We start from the raw sequence: 12,842 nt of genomic DNA, 5'->3' as shown, positions 1-12,842 counted from the left end.
GCGGCGCGCGCGCTCTGCCTGCAGACGAGACAGCTCCCACCGAACAGCGATGCGATTCGATGCGATACGTATTCGGTACGGGCCACCGAGTGAAGCTCCCGCCAAGTTGCACCGAAGGACTCTCTCATACAGAACACCGAGACACACGCACCACCACCACGACGACGCACATTGGCACATCCATCACAGCGCAGGCAAAGTTTTTGACTGCGGGGTTTACCTGTGGAGCTGATCAGTGGCCCGCGGCCGGGGGAACACTGCGCGACGTCCATTGGTCCGATGCCGATGACGACTGTACCCAAGACCTGGTTGACTTGGCCCTAGGAGCCGGCTACTGTCAGGCCCGCCAGGTTTTAGTTGCGGGCTAGAGTTGCGGGCTTGAGTTGCGGGCTAGGGAGTCATGGTGGAAGGCGGCCACCGAGGCATGAAAGTTGAGTCGGCTTCTGCAATGAGTTAAGGCTTGCCCGGGAGAAACAAACGGCAACCGTCCCCGCTGACCGGGACTTTGTACCGTGTACCGAGCATCTTACTAGGTTTGTACCATCCCCTGGGAATCGTCCCTGCTAAGGCCGTGTAATGCCCAGGCCAGCCTAGGCCCTGGGCTGAGCCGCCCAACCACCCGCCGTCCAATATTCCCAATCCTCCGATCCTCCACTCGTCCTCCAATAACGCACGCCTCCACCAGGCAAAACTCAGCAGCGGCTGACAAGGGAACGGAGCAAACAGTGCCATTGAGCCCCGCCAGGTCGCCCTGGGCCTGGGGTCGTGTTTTGCTAGGGGAGGGTCACCGCCGGTAGCCTGCCGCCTTGCGCCTGCGCCTGCGCCGTGGATCGCTCTCCAGGGAACCCGGAACCCAGACAGGCGTGGTGGAAAGTGGAGGAGGGGTTGCGGGTTGTGGCCTCGAAGCATGGATCTGGGAACAACCAGAGCTCAGATATTGGTGCAGCAGATGAGTATATCGAGCGCGGTTCACAGCCGCCAGCCACCCTGCTTGCTCGCCGTGCGTCGTGAACATCGAGCTTAAAGAAGAAAAGACACGACGATACGCATTGGGCAAGCATATCGGACAAAAACAAACCTCCCCAGCTGGTTAAAGGTGGTGATTCGTACCTCGTCACGGACTGGGGCCATGGACGACGACTCTAGTGTCGCGCGGTCGTGCGACTGCAGCACCGTTGCGACAGGCCAGCCTGCCAAAGTCTAGACGGGCCATGACGCCAGGGCAGCTAGGACGACCAACACAGCCAGTCAAATCCATCACCAACGAGACCAGGCGGCTGCTAAAAGTATAGGCCAGGCCGCCCAGTCGCAGTCCAGCCGGTCGTGGACCGGCGGCGTTGGAGGTACGCAAGGTACCCGAACCCAAGTCCCGCAAGTGTTGCCCAGCCCGGCCCTGGACCCGATGAGACATACGTCCATGCGCACCATCTAGACAGGACCGAGGGAGGGACGACATGCCTGCCTACTTGGGGTTGACAAGGAGGACGAGGTACAATGTATGTGCTATGTAGACAAGACCCGTTTGCTGGTGTCCCAATCAAGAGGCCGACCGGTACAGCCGGAGACATGGGAGCGGGAGACGGGACCTGGCTGAGAGAGTGGGAGAGTGTGAGAGGGTGGAGGGTGCGGCGCGGGCCAGTGAGACAGAGAGACAAGGCACATAATGCGAGTATGCGACGCACCACAGCGACTTGTTCGGGACGTGAGACTGGGCCAAATCAGTCATCTGTGATCTTGGGGTATGGAGAACCGAGCAGCCTTGCCATATGCCCCCGCCAGCCCGGAGGCGGAAGGCCGTCGGTCGACTTCGCTGCCCGCCGCTTCCCGTCGGCTCGCGTCATCATCCACCCCGGTCCGCCACGGTGCCACCTCCTCCCATCCACCACACCGTCCTCCATCACCGGCGGCCGCGCCATCGCATCGACGCATCCACCGCCATTCGTACATATCAGACATCTAGAGGAGGCTATACGTGAAGATCGCATGCGCCGAGTAAATCGACGACCCTCCTTTTCCTCCCCATCCGCAGCAGGTATCCGCAGCGGACAGCGGACATCATGCAGCTTTCCTTTGTCGCGTCGCCAAACTGCCTGACTATTGGCATCAGAATGAGCCCGTCTCGCCCCAATTGGCCGCCGGGACATTACACCGGCATCTTGGCGCGCAGCCCGAACGGCCTCGCAATCACAATCACGGCTTCCCGTATTCAAAGTGCCTGCAAAGTGCCTGTGAGTTACATGACGGAGCGTGGAGATTGTGGAATTTCATCCTCAGCTTCAGCTTGCCGAGCCTGTCAGCCATGGGTCCCGGTCGGCGCGTGGCCTCTATATTCCTTTTTCCTACGCCTCTGCCACGTTTCGTCGTTCCTTTTTCCCACGCCTAGGTTTCATTTTTTACTTTTCATGGCCTTCTATATCCTTCTCGTGACGATCCGCTTGCCATTGGGGGTGGCTTCTGCGGCTGTGGCCTGCATGACAGCGGCGCGCGCGGCGAGTGCGAAATTACACATGGATCCCATGGCCAGATGGGTGCAGATGGGTGAGCTGCATCTTGCCTCTCTGCCTCTCTCTCTCTGCGGCCTGCCTTTCTTTTGGGGACGACGATTGGCACATCGTCGCCGTCTGCTTTGGGACGACGCGGTCCTTGTCAATTGAGCTTTCGATGAGGGGCCCGCCCCTCTGGTTGGAGGCTGAGGTGTTGAATGGATGGAGCCAAGCCGCTGTTAGGATGCGATAACCGAGGACCCATGGCGGCTGTGGTCCTAGGTTCCGCCCTGGGGCAGGCAGTCGACGCTGCTCGAGGCTCTTGAACACCCTTGTCGATGTCGACGGGAGTTTTCCCACCCATCGTGTGGTTGGTCAATTGTTGGACTCTGGAGTCTTGAAGAACTCCATGGCCCCGGTCTGCCACATCGATTCATTGACAACCACGACGTCCTCCATTGGGGACTTTGGAGACGCCGAGGACTCCATTTGGCCCATTCATTGCTTCCCTGACCTCGCGCAGGGACCGCTTTTGTCCTGACGCTGCGAGCTGCTTGTTACGTCGAGACGTATCTGGGCTGAGACGATCCACGGCAAGCCATCCGCCCACTGCCACTGTCTGAAGGTATATCCCCTGTCGTCAACTCCAAACACAAGGGCCTAACTCTATCTTGCTTGATGATGCTGCCGCTGTCACACAGGCCCCGTTCTTCTGCGGTTCCCGGGCTTCTCATTACAAACCAACCCATCCTTGTCCGACCAGGTTTTGACCTTGGCCTTGGCCTTGGAGATTTGCACTTTGCCGCCCGCTGGTGGTGGTTGATGCCCGCTAGCATCTGGCATGGATGCATCACAATCACACCCCCGTGTTGTGAAACGGAACTGTTTGTTTAGACGCACCACTACATGGCACTAGATCTGGACACCTGCTTCAATGCTCTCTGAGACATACGTATTCGTATCCTACTGGCTCTTCCCAATGCCAAAAGGCCGTCCGTTACAATGCGTGGCGTTTCCCTTTCGGCCACTTCCTGGTCCATGTCGTCGCATCCTATATTCTCCGCCCCAACATTACATGCCGTGCTATATTTCCTTCTGCCAACAAGCGCGGCCTTTCATCCTCGGCTCAGCGAGGCCCCTCCCCTCCATCTCCCCGGATTCTGTCATGCAGATCGTCCGTCCCCCCCTCCAGCCTTTGCAAGCCCGAGATGCAGTGGCGGTCTGGAGGGCGCGTCGCGCGCTGGCCTGGCTTAGGCGAGGCGAGATAATGCCAGATCCTTATGGGGATGGGCGATGAGTTGCAGAAACCGGGCTGGCCTGGGATGGATTGTCTGTGACATGGCAACGTCCAGCTCGCATTCGAGTCTCCGCTCACCCATCGACCCCGTCTTTCTGGGCCCCGCGCGCATCAACTCGCATCCCCCCAGATTGCGATGGCGATGACGATCTTCAAGGCGATGATCAAACGAGCTGCCACGACGTCGAACCCCCACACCCTGCTTTGTGAAAGACAATGTCTCAAAATGTGCTTTTTTGAACTGTAACTCATAGATTACCCGCATCTGGCTTCTTCCAATCTCCTGTCCAGAAACGCCCTCAGTGTCTGACCTTTTGATACCTACTAGTGTATCTTTTCTATTATGTGTATACTTATTAAAATAGACCCGCCGATATATCGCCACGAAACCCAACAAAAAACGCCAATATGCGGCCCCACGCAGCTGCCGCTTCCCCCAGTCTAGCCAGGCGAGGACCTGTACGACCCACGTCCGCGTCTCGTCCTGGGACATGTGCTGTTTGCCGCATTCATTCCGGCGACCTGCCAGCTGCTACGTAGCAAGTCAGACGCGTCCGACGGGCCCCCGCGCGTCAGGAGGGGGGTGCCGGATCCGGTGGCGCGGGGCGACTTTGAGTCTGTGATGCCCATCCGTCTATCGCATCACAGGGGCATGGACATGGGCTGTTTGGACGGGAGCTATAGAGCTGGACGTACAACAAGCCGTAGCTTCCTTCGGGCCGTGGTGACAAGCGCTGAGGAGCTCCATCTGCCGAGTCTCGGATCCAAGCCACGACACACCGACCACGGGACTACGACTTTGCGAATCGGCTGGTGGCTCTAATCCGCTTGCCGTAGCGGAAGAAGATGTAGGGGAACGGCATCATGGCCAGCGTTAAAAATGCTAGCAGGGACGAAGCCCACTGGTAGCCCAGCTTGCCGTACATCTGGGTTCCAAACAGAGGGAATGCGGCTGAAGAATCGCTGGTCAGCATTCGTGTCTCTCAATCTCTCTCTCTTCATGTCGTCCATCAGTCCGCCCAAACCACTCATGTCCCCCAACCCAACAACCCCCCGGCCGTGCGGGGCTCGCAGACCGGAACCGGGGGACGGCCAGCTACGGCGGTGAAGGAGATGGGATGGTGGGATGAGATGTGGGAGGCAGACCACTATGCGTGTTGCAAGGGATAGGGACGGGGAGGGATGCCAACTTACCAGCAAACGAACAACGCACAAATGCATTGGCGGCCAAGGCGCTCGCGGCGTACTGCGGATACGCATCCACCTATTGATAGCTCAGTCAGCTTTGACTCTCCTCTGGCACGGGCAGCTACCCCCTGTGAAAGCTCTCCCAGCCATCTGGGTTACGCAGACAAGGAGAGGGGAGGGGTGATGACAATGGCGTGAGAGTGCCTGTCTGCGTCTTTGTGCTTGTGTAACGGAGAGAGACTCACCAGAAACGTAAAGATGCCGCTGAAAACGAGGAGAGTTCTGGTGCAACACCAAGCGGTTAGCCACCGACGGTTATACGCAGAGGGGATACGAGATTAGGGGAGAGCGCATGCGGCGGCCATGACCAAGCCGTGACTAAAGGCACGCTGACTTGAGCCCGTGGGTTTGGGCCATTGTGTGACAAAGGAGCCAAGAGTCAGCCGTCCCAAGTCTTGTACAACATCTGGCTCAGGGGTTACGACTCTTGCTCTCCTAGGACCGACGCAGGGGCCCAGAGCCCTCTTACGACCGCCGCATGGAATATGTGGTTGTGTGTTTGTAGGTGTCATTTCAGTTACTTACCCAGCTCCAAAGATGGCGGATCCGATAATGGGGACAATCCAGTGCACCCAGGGGTACGACGACCAGCCAAACATGAAGATGCCCGCGGGGACGAGGATCGAGCCCAGAATGGCCGGGGGCAGGCGGAACTCTGGCTCGCTGGAGCCCTCGATGCCCGTCTCCTGGCTGAGCTTGTCTACCAGACGCGCGCGGATGCGATACCACACGGGGTCCAGGCAGGCGGCGAGCAGCATGCCGATGAGGATGCCCAGGAAGGTGAGGCCGACCTGCCACAGGCTGAAGCCGTAGATCTGTCGAAAGACGAGCGGGAACGCGCCGAAGAAGAGGTATAGGATGCCGAGCAGGATGGCGGAGAAGATGCACAGGTTCAGGCACATGGGCTCGAAGATGAGCAGCTGGAAGGGCGTGAGGAGCGAGTGGCTCACGGCGCTGATGACGGACTTCTGGGATTTTTCGTTGGGCGCCATCCATCGCTCGTCGCCTGTGTCCTTGCGCATCTTGCTGGCCTTGTTCTTGATCAGGATAGGATCTAGTTGAATCGTGTTAGTGAAACTCATTTCTCCCCACAACTCATGCTTGGCTAACAACTTGGGGAAACTCACGATAGGTCTCCGGCACCAGGAACACGATGCTCACCAAGATGGCGAAGCCCCAAATCAGGAGCACATAGTAGGTCCATCGCCAATCGGCGTTGTAGTTGATGAAGCCGCCGATCAGGGGGCCAATCGACGGACCAACAAACGGCGCCAGGGAGAACATCAGCATCGGCGCCTGGAGCTCCTGGCGCGCAAACAAGTCGCCAACGGTGCCGCCGGACACGGCCAGGAACGCGCTGCCAGCGAAGCCATCGAGGAAGCGCGCAATGAGCACAGTGGCGATGTTGCGAGCGACGGCCTGCGGGATGATCCAGATGACGTACATGGACCACGACACGAGATAGATGGGTCGGCGGCCGTAGAACTCGCTCAGCGGGCTCAGGAACATGGGGCCCAGGCTGATGCCGAGCACGAACAGCGAGAGGCCCAGAGTCGAGACGATGCGCGAGTTGCCGAATTCAGCCTCCATTTGCATATAAGTTGACGTGTAGATGGAACTGGCACCGGTCCTATACACGTGGGTTAGCGGCTGTGTCTCTCACCTGTCTCGCGCCGCCGCTCCGCCAAGAGAGATATCGGCGAAGCGCAGAGCGCCGGCAAACTCCAACTTACACGCAGAAACTCGCCATTGAGACGATGACGGTGATGGTCCATTTCTTGACCTTGCCGAAGCTGCGCGGGCACATGGGGTCCTCATCGCCGCCGTCCCAGCCGACCTCAAAGGGGTCCTTCTCGGCGGGCGAGTCCTGCGCCTGGTCGTCGGAGCTGTTCGCGCCGTCCTCGCAGCCATAGCCGTTCTGGGACACGGCGCGGCTCAGGGCTTCCGACGTCGACGGCCTGGAGTTGGCGGCGGATGGGCGTCTGGCGCGGGACTGGATGGGCGCGAAGATGGTGCTCGCGTCCTCGGCGGCCTCGCCCGAGTGCGTCGAGGCCTTTTCGATATCGCGATCCATCGGAGCTGCAACTTTTTTTTTTTTCTTCCTGCGTGTTATCAGGTTATCAAAGGGGGAGACTGGCTGGGTTGGGGCAGCTGTTGATTGACCCTAGCTCAGCAGATTAGACAGGGATTGATTGATTCGAATGGAAGACGGGCAACGGTCATGGACAGCAGATGCGAATCGAATGTGCCAGGCCAGAAGCAGGCCGTGTTAGTCTAAACAGCAGCCTCTTGACTTGATATACGACAGGTTTGACAACGACTCGCCAGCTAAGTTGCTATGCTATGACTGACTCCGCTACTCCGTCATTGCCGTCATTCCGTTACTCCGTCCCTCCCAAAACTCCGTGGAGCTCCAGGAGTGCACGCACCTTACTCATCGACTCTTTGGAAAAGCATCTTCCCCATCGTAGAAGTGGGTGGTGGACCCAGCCACGGCCTATGATATCCCCAACACGCAGCCCACTCGGGCTTGGTCAGCTCGGATATTGCGCGGAGGAGTCGTGTAAGCGGCCGCCGTCGCTGCGAAGGGCGAACAAAGACGCGATGCCAACGGCCCGCTAGCGCTTCGCTGTGGGAAAAGACCGTAGCGGATTTGACTCGGCATTAAGGCGACTCGCATATCTATTGCCTTGCGTGCCGTCAACCGTGCCGGTTTTTGGTGGTGACGATGCTGGAAACGGCAGGCCAGCAGCTCTGCGTCGCTATGCAATGGCACGGCGATTGCGAACTCGGCTGTTCGGCGGAGTCGCCGAGCGGACGGTATATTCAGACCCGGCATTTGTCTCAGAAAAGACGCTCGTCGTAGATCGACATGTTGTCCGCGATGGCTACGACTGCAGTAGTGCGTCAACATTTAATCTGAGATGCTTGCTTCCTGCGTCGCCAACCAACGAGCAACCGGTTCGTCAGGGTTTACAACGCTTCGTCAGGGTCTCAATGCTTCGTCAGAGTCGCAGTCCACAGGGTTCAAGACTGCCGGCGGCGTGATGTCATTCGGCCCCAGCGTGCCGGTGTATCAGTCAACCTTGCGTCAGCACGCCGCGCGACTAGCCTCGATTTGTGAGATTTGTGATGGAGGCTAAAAGACTCAACAACCAACCGTCAACCAACAACATGGCCCTGACGCAGGTGGCTTGCAACTCTACACGAGCTGAAATTAACCATTTGCCCGTCGTCTGAGCGTACTCTTCACAAACAGGTTTGGTTTCAGCCGTTGAATAGGCACCGATACATTCGCGCCTAGAACTATGCACTTTTGTGCCATGCCGACACAAGCCCATACATATCCTTGCATCCCGTCGTATGCTCCCGTCAATCCATGCTTGAACAACTCGTACAAACAAACGTTAAAATCAGTCAAAATCAGCTCGTAGCCAAAACCAACACCAAACCTTTCTAATCGCCATCGCCATCGCCAGGGCACACCTCATCCCATTCTCCAGAGTATCAACCATGCAGCCAACGCCATATAACAAATGCAAAAGACCAGACCCTTCCCGCTAATACGGGGTAACTCAACACATATATAACACCCCAGTTCCGGCACGTATACCCCGGAATATCCCCCTTCAAAAGTATTCTGGAAGCCCGTCGTCTGCAAAGTCTGGCACGTCTGAGTCGCAGCTAAAGTCCCGCGTGTAAGCCTTCTCCGGTAGCACGCCGGCCTTGAGTCCAGCCTCGTAGCTCCACTGGTACGCCGACTCTGTCTTCCACGTCCAGTACCACCAGCCCCAGCCCTTCTCAAAGCTGTGCATCTGCGCCTCGGCGAACATCAGCAGGAATTTCTTGTACTCAGCACTCCAGTTGCTCGGGTCCGCGTTGGCGCTGTCGCACGAGCACTTGGAACTCTTGGTCGGACACCTCGGCGTGAGGATCGACGTGCTTGAGTTGCCCGTGTCGTACGTGCCCTCCCACCGGTTGCCCCAGCCCACGCCCGTCAGAAACTTGGCGCAGTCTGTGTCTGCCTGTGACCACTCGGCAAAGATGGTCGGTCCATAGCCCGTGCTGGTGTCCATACTGGACTCTGCCTGCTGTGTCCACCCGTCACACGCGTAGTTGACCTTCTCCTGATGGGTGTAGTCGATCTGGTTTTCGTTAAAGATGACATACTGGTGTACGTCGAGCACCATGTCGTCGTATCCTGTCATCTGGCCCTGCCAGTTGTCGAGGCCCCTGAAGCCGTCACCAAAAATGACGAGCGCATTGAGTCCGTTCTTCCGTACTAGCTTGTAAGCCGACTCTGTCCAGCTGATGACTTCCGTTGTCGAGAGGTAGGTCATTCGGGGTTCGTTGGCGAGGCCGTAGTGCGTGATAATGTTCTTGTATCGGTCCTGAGCAAAGAACTTGGACAGCCGATTGTGAATATCCAGGGCGCGCTGCGCGTTTGTCGCTCCATCCGTCCCGTTCAGCCAGCCAATGGTCCCCCATCTTCCGCTATGATTCCAGCCGTTCTGACTACCGGGAATACCGTGGAGATCGAGGTTCACTCTGATGCCATACTTTCGTGCCCACTCGATGGCTCGCAGTAAGTACCGCCAAGACGTTCGGAACAGGTAGGGGTCGCCTTCGTAGGTCTGAACAGCCCAATACGAATAGGCGATTCGTACATGGTCCAGTCCTGCCGCCGCTATATCCTTGAATGTATCCTCCGTAACAAACGATGCATAGTGGTCCTCCAGAGTACTAGAGGTATCAGAGCCCAGCTGCTCCGACAGTGTCCACTCGTCAATGATGCCGAGGTTTGTATCGTAGTTGAATAGCGACGGTGTGATGAAGGGCTCTAGCGAAAGCCATCCTCCCAGGCACACTCCACGGGCTGGTGTGTCAGCATAGGAGCCCCAAGCTTTGTTGAGTGCGGGCACATTGTCGTTTGCTTGTGCTGAGTCGTCCCATTTTGTATTTAGACCCATGACGGGCAAATCTCCCACCATCTCGTCTGTGAAGGTGAGGTTGAAGTCGGTAGTCGATGCCCATGTCCACGGGTCGAGGTACGTGTTTTGCCATTTGTCGGGTATGTCGGAGTGACTCATTCCGTCCAAGTCTGACGATGTCGACGTTGAATCCGAGCTGCTGTCAGAAGAGCTGCTGTCTTTGCTCTTGTTCTTCTTGCTGACGACTACTGCTACAATAATGATGATGAGCAGGGCGACAGCACTGCATCCAAGGATGATCCCTATGATTCTTGTCAGCAACACTACCCCACTGCCAGAGAGCATGCCACTCACATAGTTTCTTTTTGCTCTTCTTCGGGCGTTCCTTGTTGTAGAAATCTTTGTCGAGGCTGTCGTCGCTCCATCGGTTGTTCCCTCCTCTTAATCCTGACGCCATCCCTTCCTCCATAATAGCACCACTGACAACCCTTCGTTTCTTGTCTTTGCGATCTTTCCGTGGCCTTTCAAGGTTTCGCTCTCGGTCTCGGTATTCGTCTCGGTTCGCCCGTTGAGCGCGTTCCGCCCGCCTCTTCTGTCGAATATGTTCCTTGTTCAAATCTGCCAGCGCCGCAGCAGACAAGGACTTTGAACTCCCCTCCCCTCGACTCTCCCCCCGACTCTCCCCTCGGCCCTCTCCCCGGCTCTCATCCAACCCTGATGGCGGCCGGCGACTCCCCTGCGACTTCTTCTTCTTGTTCCCACTCCTCTTCGCTGATTGGCCATTTCGTTGTCGGTCTCGCGGTCGCTGTCCGCGCGACGGCCGCGATGACTCTCGTGGGGCCATGCTGTAGGCTGGGGCGGTGTCGCTGCAATGAAGTCTCAGAGTTCAGAGATCATCAGGGGAGTAGAAAAGGGCTTAACCCGCCACGTTAGATGACGACGCTGCTACCCAGTTTTGCGATATATTTCCTCTTCGGGATGGTTCCTGCGGGTCTGGGCGTTGGTCGGCTGTCGACGGGGCAACAATCTTATCGCTGACATACAGTGGTTGCAGAGGCGATGATTGCCGTCAGCGCCGCGGGGGCCGTGTCAAGCCGAGCTTGACATCACCAACGCCGAGGACAATCAGGTGGACAGGAAGGTATGTGAGCCGCTGGTGCTATGCCGTCTCCGATGGACTCTGCATTGTCTTTTTCTTCAATCCATCCCCACGATTACTTTCAAGAAACGACATGAAGCACCGCACACTCCACCAGTTGAAGAGGGCGCTGGCGCCTTCATCTGTCGCCCGCCTCTCCCTCCCTTTGACACGATGCTACTCAACACATCCCCCCAACGCCAAGCTAAATCTCCCAATTGACTATGCAACGACGCCTCTCTTGGCCCATAGTTCCCATGCCGCGCTGAGCAGCAAAGAACTGCCCGAAGACGTCCGCAATGGGACCACCAAGAAGATGAACTTGTTCCAGGCCATCAACGACGCCATGAGCATTGCCCTCTCCGAGGACGAATCTGTCGTCATATTTGGTGAGGATGTGGCCTTTGGAGGCGTCTTCCGTTGCACAATGAGGCTCGCAGAGACGCACGGCGCCGATCGGGTGTTCAACACGCCGCTCACAGAGCAGGGCATCATGGGCTTCGGTATCGGACTTGCCGCTGAGGGCATGCGGCCCATTGCCGAGATCCAATTCGCCGACTACGTCTATCCTGCGTTTGACCAGCTCGTCAACGAGGCGGCCAAGTTCCGGTACCGCGACGGAACATGCGGACGGAGCGTTGGAGGCTTGACGGTGCGGATGCCGTGTGGCGGTGTCGGCCACGGCGGACTCTACCACTCCCAATCCCCAGAGAGTCTCTTCACCCACATCCCAGGTTTGAGAGTCATCATGCCGCGCTCTCCTGCCCAGGCCAAGGGTCTCCTCTTGGCTGCAATCCGCAGCAACGATCCTTGTATCTTTATGGAGCCGAAGATCCTCTACCGAGCGGCTGTCGAGCAAGTCCCTACTGCACCATACGAACTGCCTCTGTCGAAGGCCGAAGTCCTCAAAGAAGGAAAAGACGTCACCATTGTTTCATATGGTCAGCCGCTATATCTTTGCATGTCTGCCATTAAACAGGCGGAGCAAGACCTCGGCATCTCGGTGGAGCTGATCGACCTACGGACGGTCTATCCCTGGGACAAACAGACGGTGCTTGAGAGTGTCCGCAAAACAGGCCGAGTCATGGTCGTTCACGAAGCGATGGTAAATGCAGGCATTGGCGCAGAGGTCGCGGCAGTGATCCAGGAGGACCCAGATACCTTCATCCGACTGGAAGCGCCGGTTGCTCGCGTAGCTGGATGGAGCATCCATAACCCATTGCTCTATGAGAAATTCCACCTCCCAGATGTTGCAAGTGAGTACACTCAAACTCGATGTGGCAGATCAGGATACTAACAACTTCTAACTAGGAATTTACGACAACATAAAGCGAGTTTTGGATTACTAGGTTTGGTAGCATGACCTGGGATTTCTATAGAGGGCACCTGGCATGACTAGATTCTTGATTCTATTAAGCTCAAATGGGTCAAATTGGCGCTAGGGTTGCCGTGTTTATTATGAAGAGAAAAAGCGAGCATATTATCAATTGTTGGCAAGACAAAAACTTAAAATTCGATCCGAATGGAGTTTCAGTTCTGGTAAATTGATTGTATGCATGTCGCGCCTCGGAGGCTACTACTACGCCGGGATCCTTCCCCATATTTTCGTATATTTAACAAATAATTCTAGACACGGCCCATCAGCCAGAAAGTTTTGAAGAAGTAAGCTTTCATTTCCGCGAGCAAAGCTAAGACACAGGATTACAGAGGTATGACAGTTTGGCGATGCACGACTGTTGCTTTAT

General features: G+C 57.0%; 6 protein-coding genes across 6 annotated transcripts; 2 read left to right on the top strand and 4 right to left on the bottom strand.

Annotated features, from left to right (window-relative positions):
• Positions 1–363: 363 nt before the first annotated feature.
• Positions 364–1,012, bottom strand: BGZ61DRAFT_183520 (uncharacterized protein). Its single transcript, XM_046237709.1, has one exon. It carries the CDS (start codon positions 907–909, stop codon positions 454–456), a length of 456 nt encoding a protein of 151 aa, XP_046107566.1. The 5' UTR covers positions 910–1,012; the 3' UTR covers positions 364–453.
• Positions 1,013–1,813: 801 nt separating this feature from the next.
• BGZ61DRAFT_183516 (uncharacterized protein) lies at positions 1,814–2,820 on the top strand. Its single transcript, XM_046237708.1, has one exon. It carries the CDS (start codon positions 2,058–2,060, stop codon positions 2,652–2,654), a length of 597 nt encoding a protein of 198 aa, XP_046107565.1. The 5' UTR covers positions 1,814–2,057; the 3' UTR covers positions 2,655–2,820.
• Positions 2,821–4,436: 1,616 nt separating this feature from the next.
• Positions 4,437–5,193, bottom strand: BGZ61DRAFT_183502 (uncharacterized protein). The gene has a single exon (XM_046237707.1). It carries the CDS (start codon positions 5,038–5,040, stop codon positions 4,600–4,602), a length of 441 nt encoding a protein of 146 aa, XP_046107564.1. The 5' UTR covers positions 5,041–5,193; the 3' UTR covers positions 4,437–4,599.
• A 64-nt stretch (positions 5,194–5,257) lies between these two features.
• On the bottom strand, positions 5,258–7,376 carry BGZ61DRAFT_183486 (major facilitator superfamily domain-containing protein). The gene is made up of 3 exons (XM_046237706.1): positions 6,762–7,376; positions 6,156–6,658; positions 5,258–6,082 (listed from the first exon to the last, which is right to left on the bottom strand). The coding sequence occupies exons 1-3, from the start codon at positions 7,100–7,102 to the stop codon at positions 5,550–5,552; spliced, it is 1,377 nt and encodes a 458-aa protein (XP_046107563.1). The 5' UTR covers positions 7,103–7,376; the 3' UTR covers positions 5,258–5,549.
• Positions 7,377–8,657: 1,281 nt separating this feature from the next.
• Positions 8,658–10,803, bottom strand: BGZ61DRAFT_346577 (glycoside hydrolase superfamily; the record flags this gene model as incomplete). Its single annotated transcript, XM_046239892.1, has 2 exons — positions 8,658–10,261; positions 10,314–10,803. The coding sequence occupies 2 exons, from the start codon at positions 10,801–10,803 to the stop codon at positions 8,658–8,660; spliced, it is 2,094 nt and encodes a 697-aa protein (XP_046107562.1).
• A 388-nt stretch (positions 10,804–11,191) lies between these two features.
• BGZ61DRAFT_529724 (thiamine diphosphate-binding protein) lies at positions 11,192–12,446 on the top strand (the record flags this gene model as incomplete). Its single annotated transcript, XM_046253447.1, has 2 exons — positions 11,192–12,353; positions 12,409–12,446. The coding sequence occupies 2 exons, from the start codon at positions 11,192–11,194 to the stop codon at positions 12,444–12,446; spliced, it is 1,200 nt and encodes a 399-aa protein (XP_046107561.1).
• Between the last annotated feature and the right edge of the window lie 396 nt (positions 12,447–12,842).

This window comes from Ilyonectria robusta (genome assembly GCF_021365365.1).
Source record: "Ilyonectria robusta strain PMI_751 chromosome Unknown BGZ61scaffold_5, whole genome shotgun sequence".
NCBI classification, from domain to species: domain Eukaryota; kingdom Fungi; phylum Ascomycota; class Sordariomycetes; order Hypocreales; family Nectriaceae; genus Ilyonectria; species Ilyonectria robusta.
Note: the sequence above shows the minus strand (reverse complement) of the source record. Positions and strands in the feature narration are given on the sequence as shown.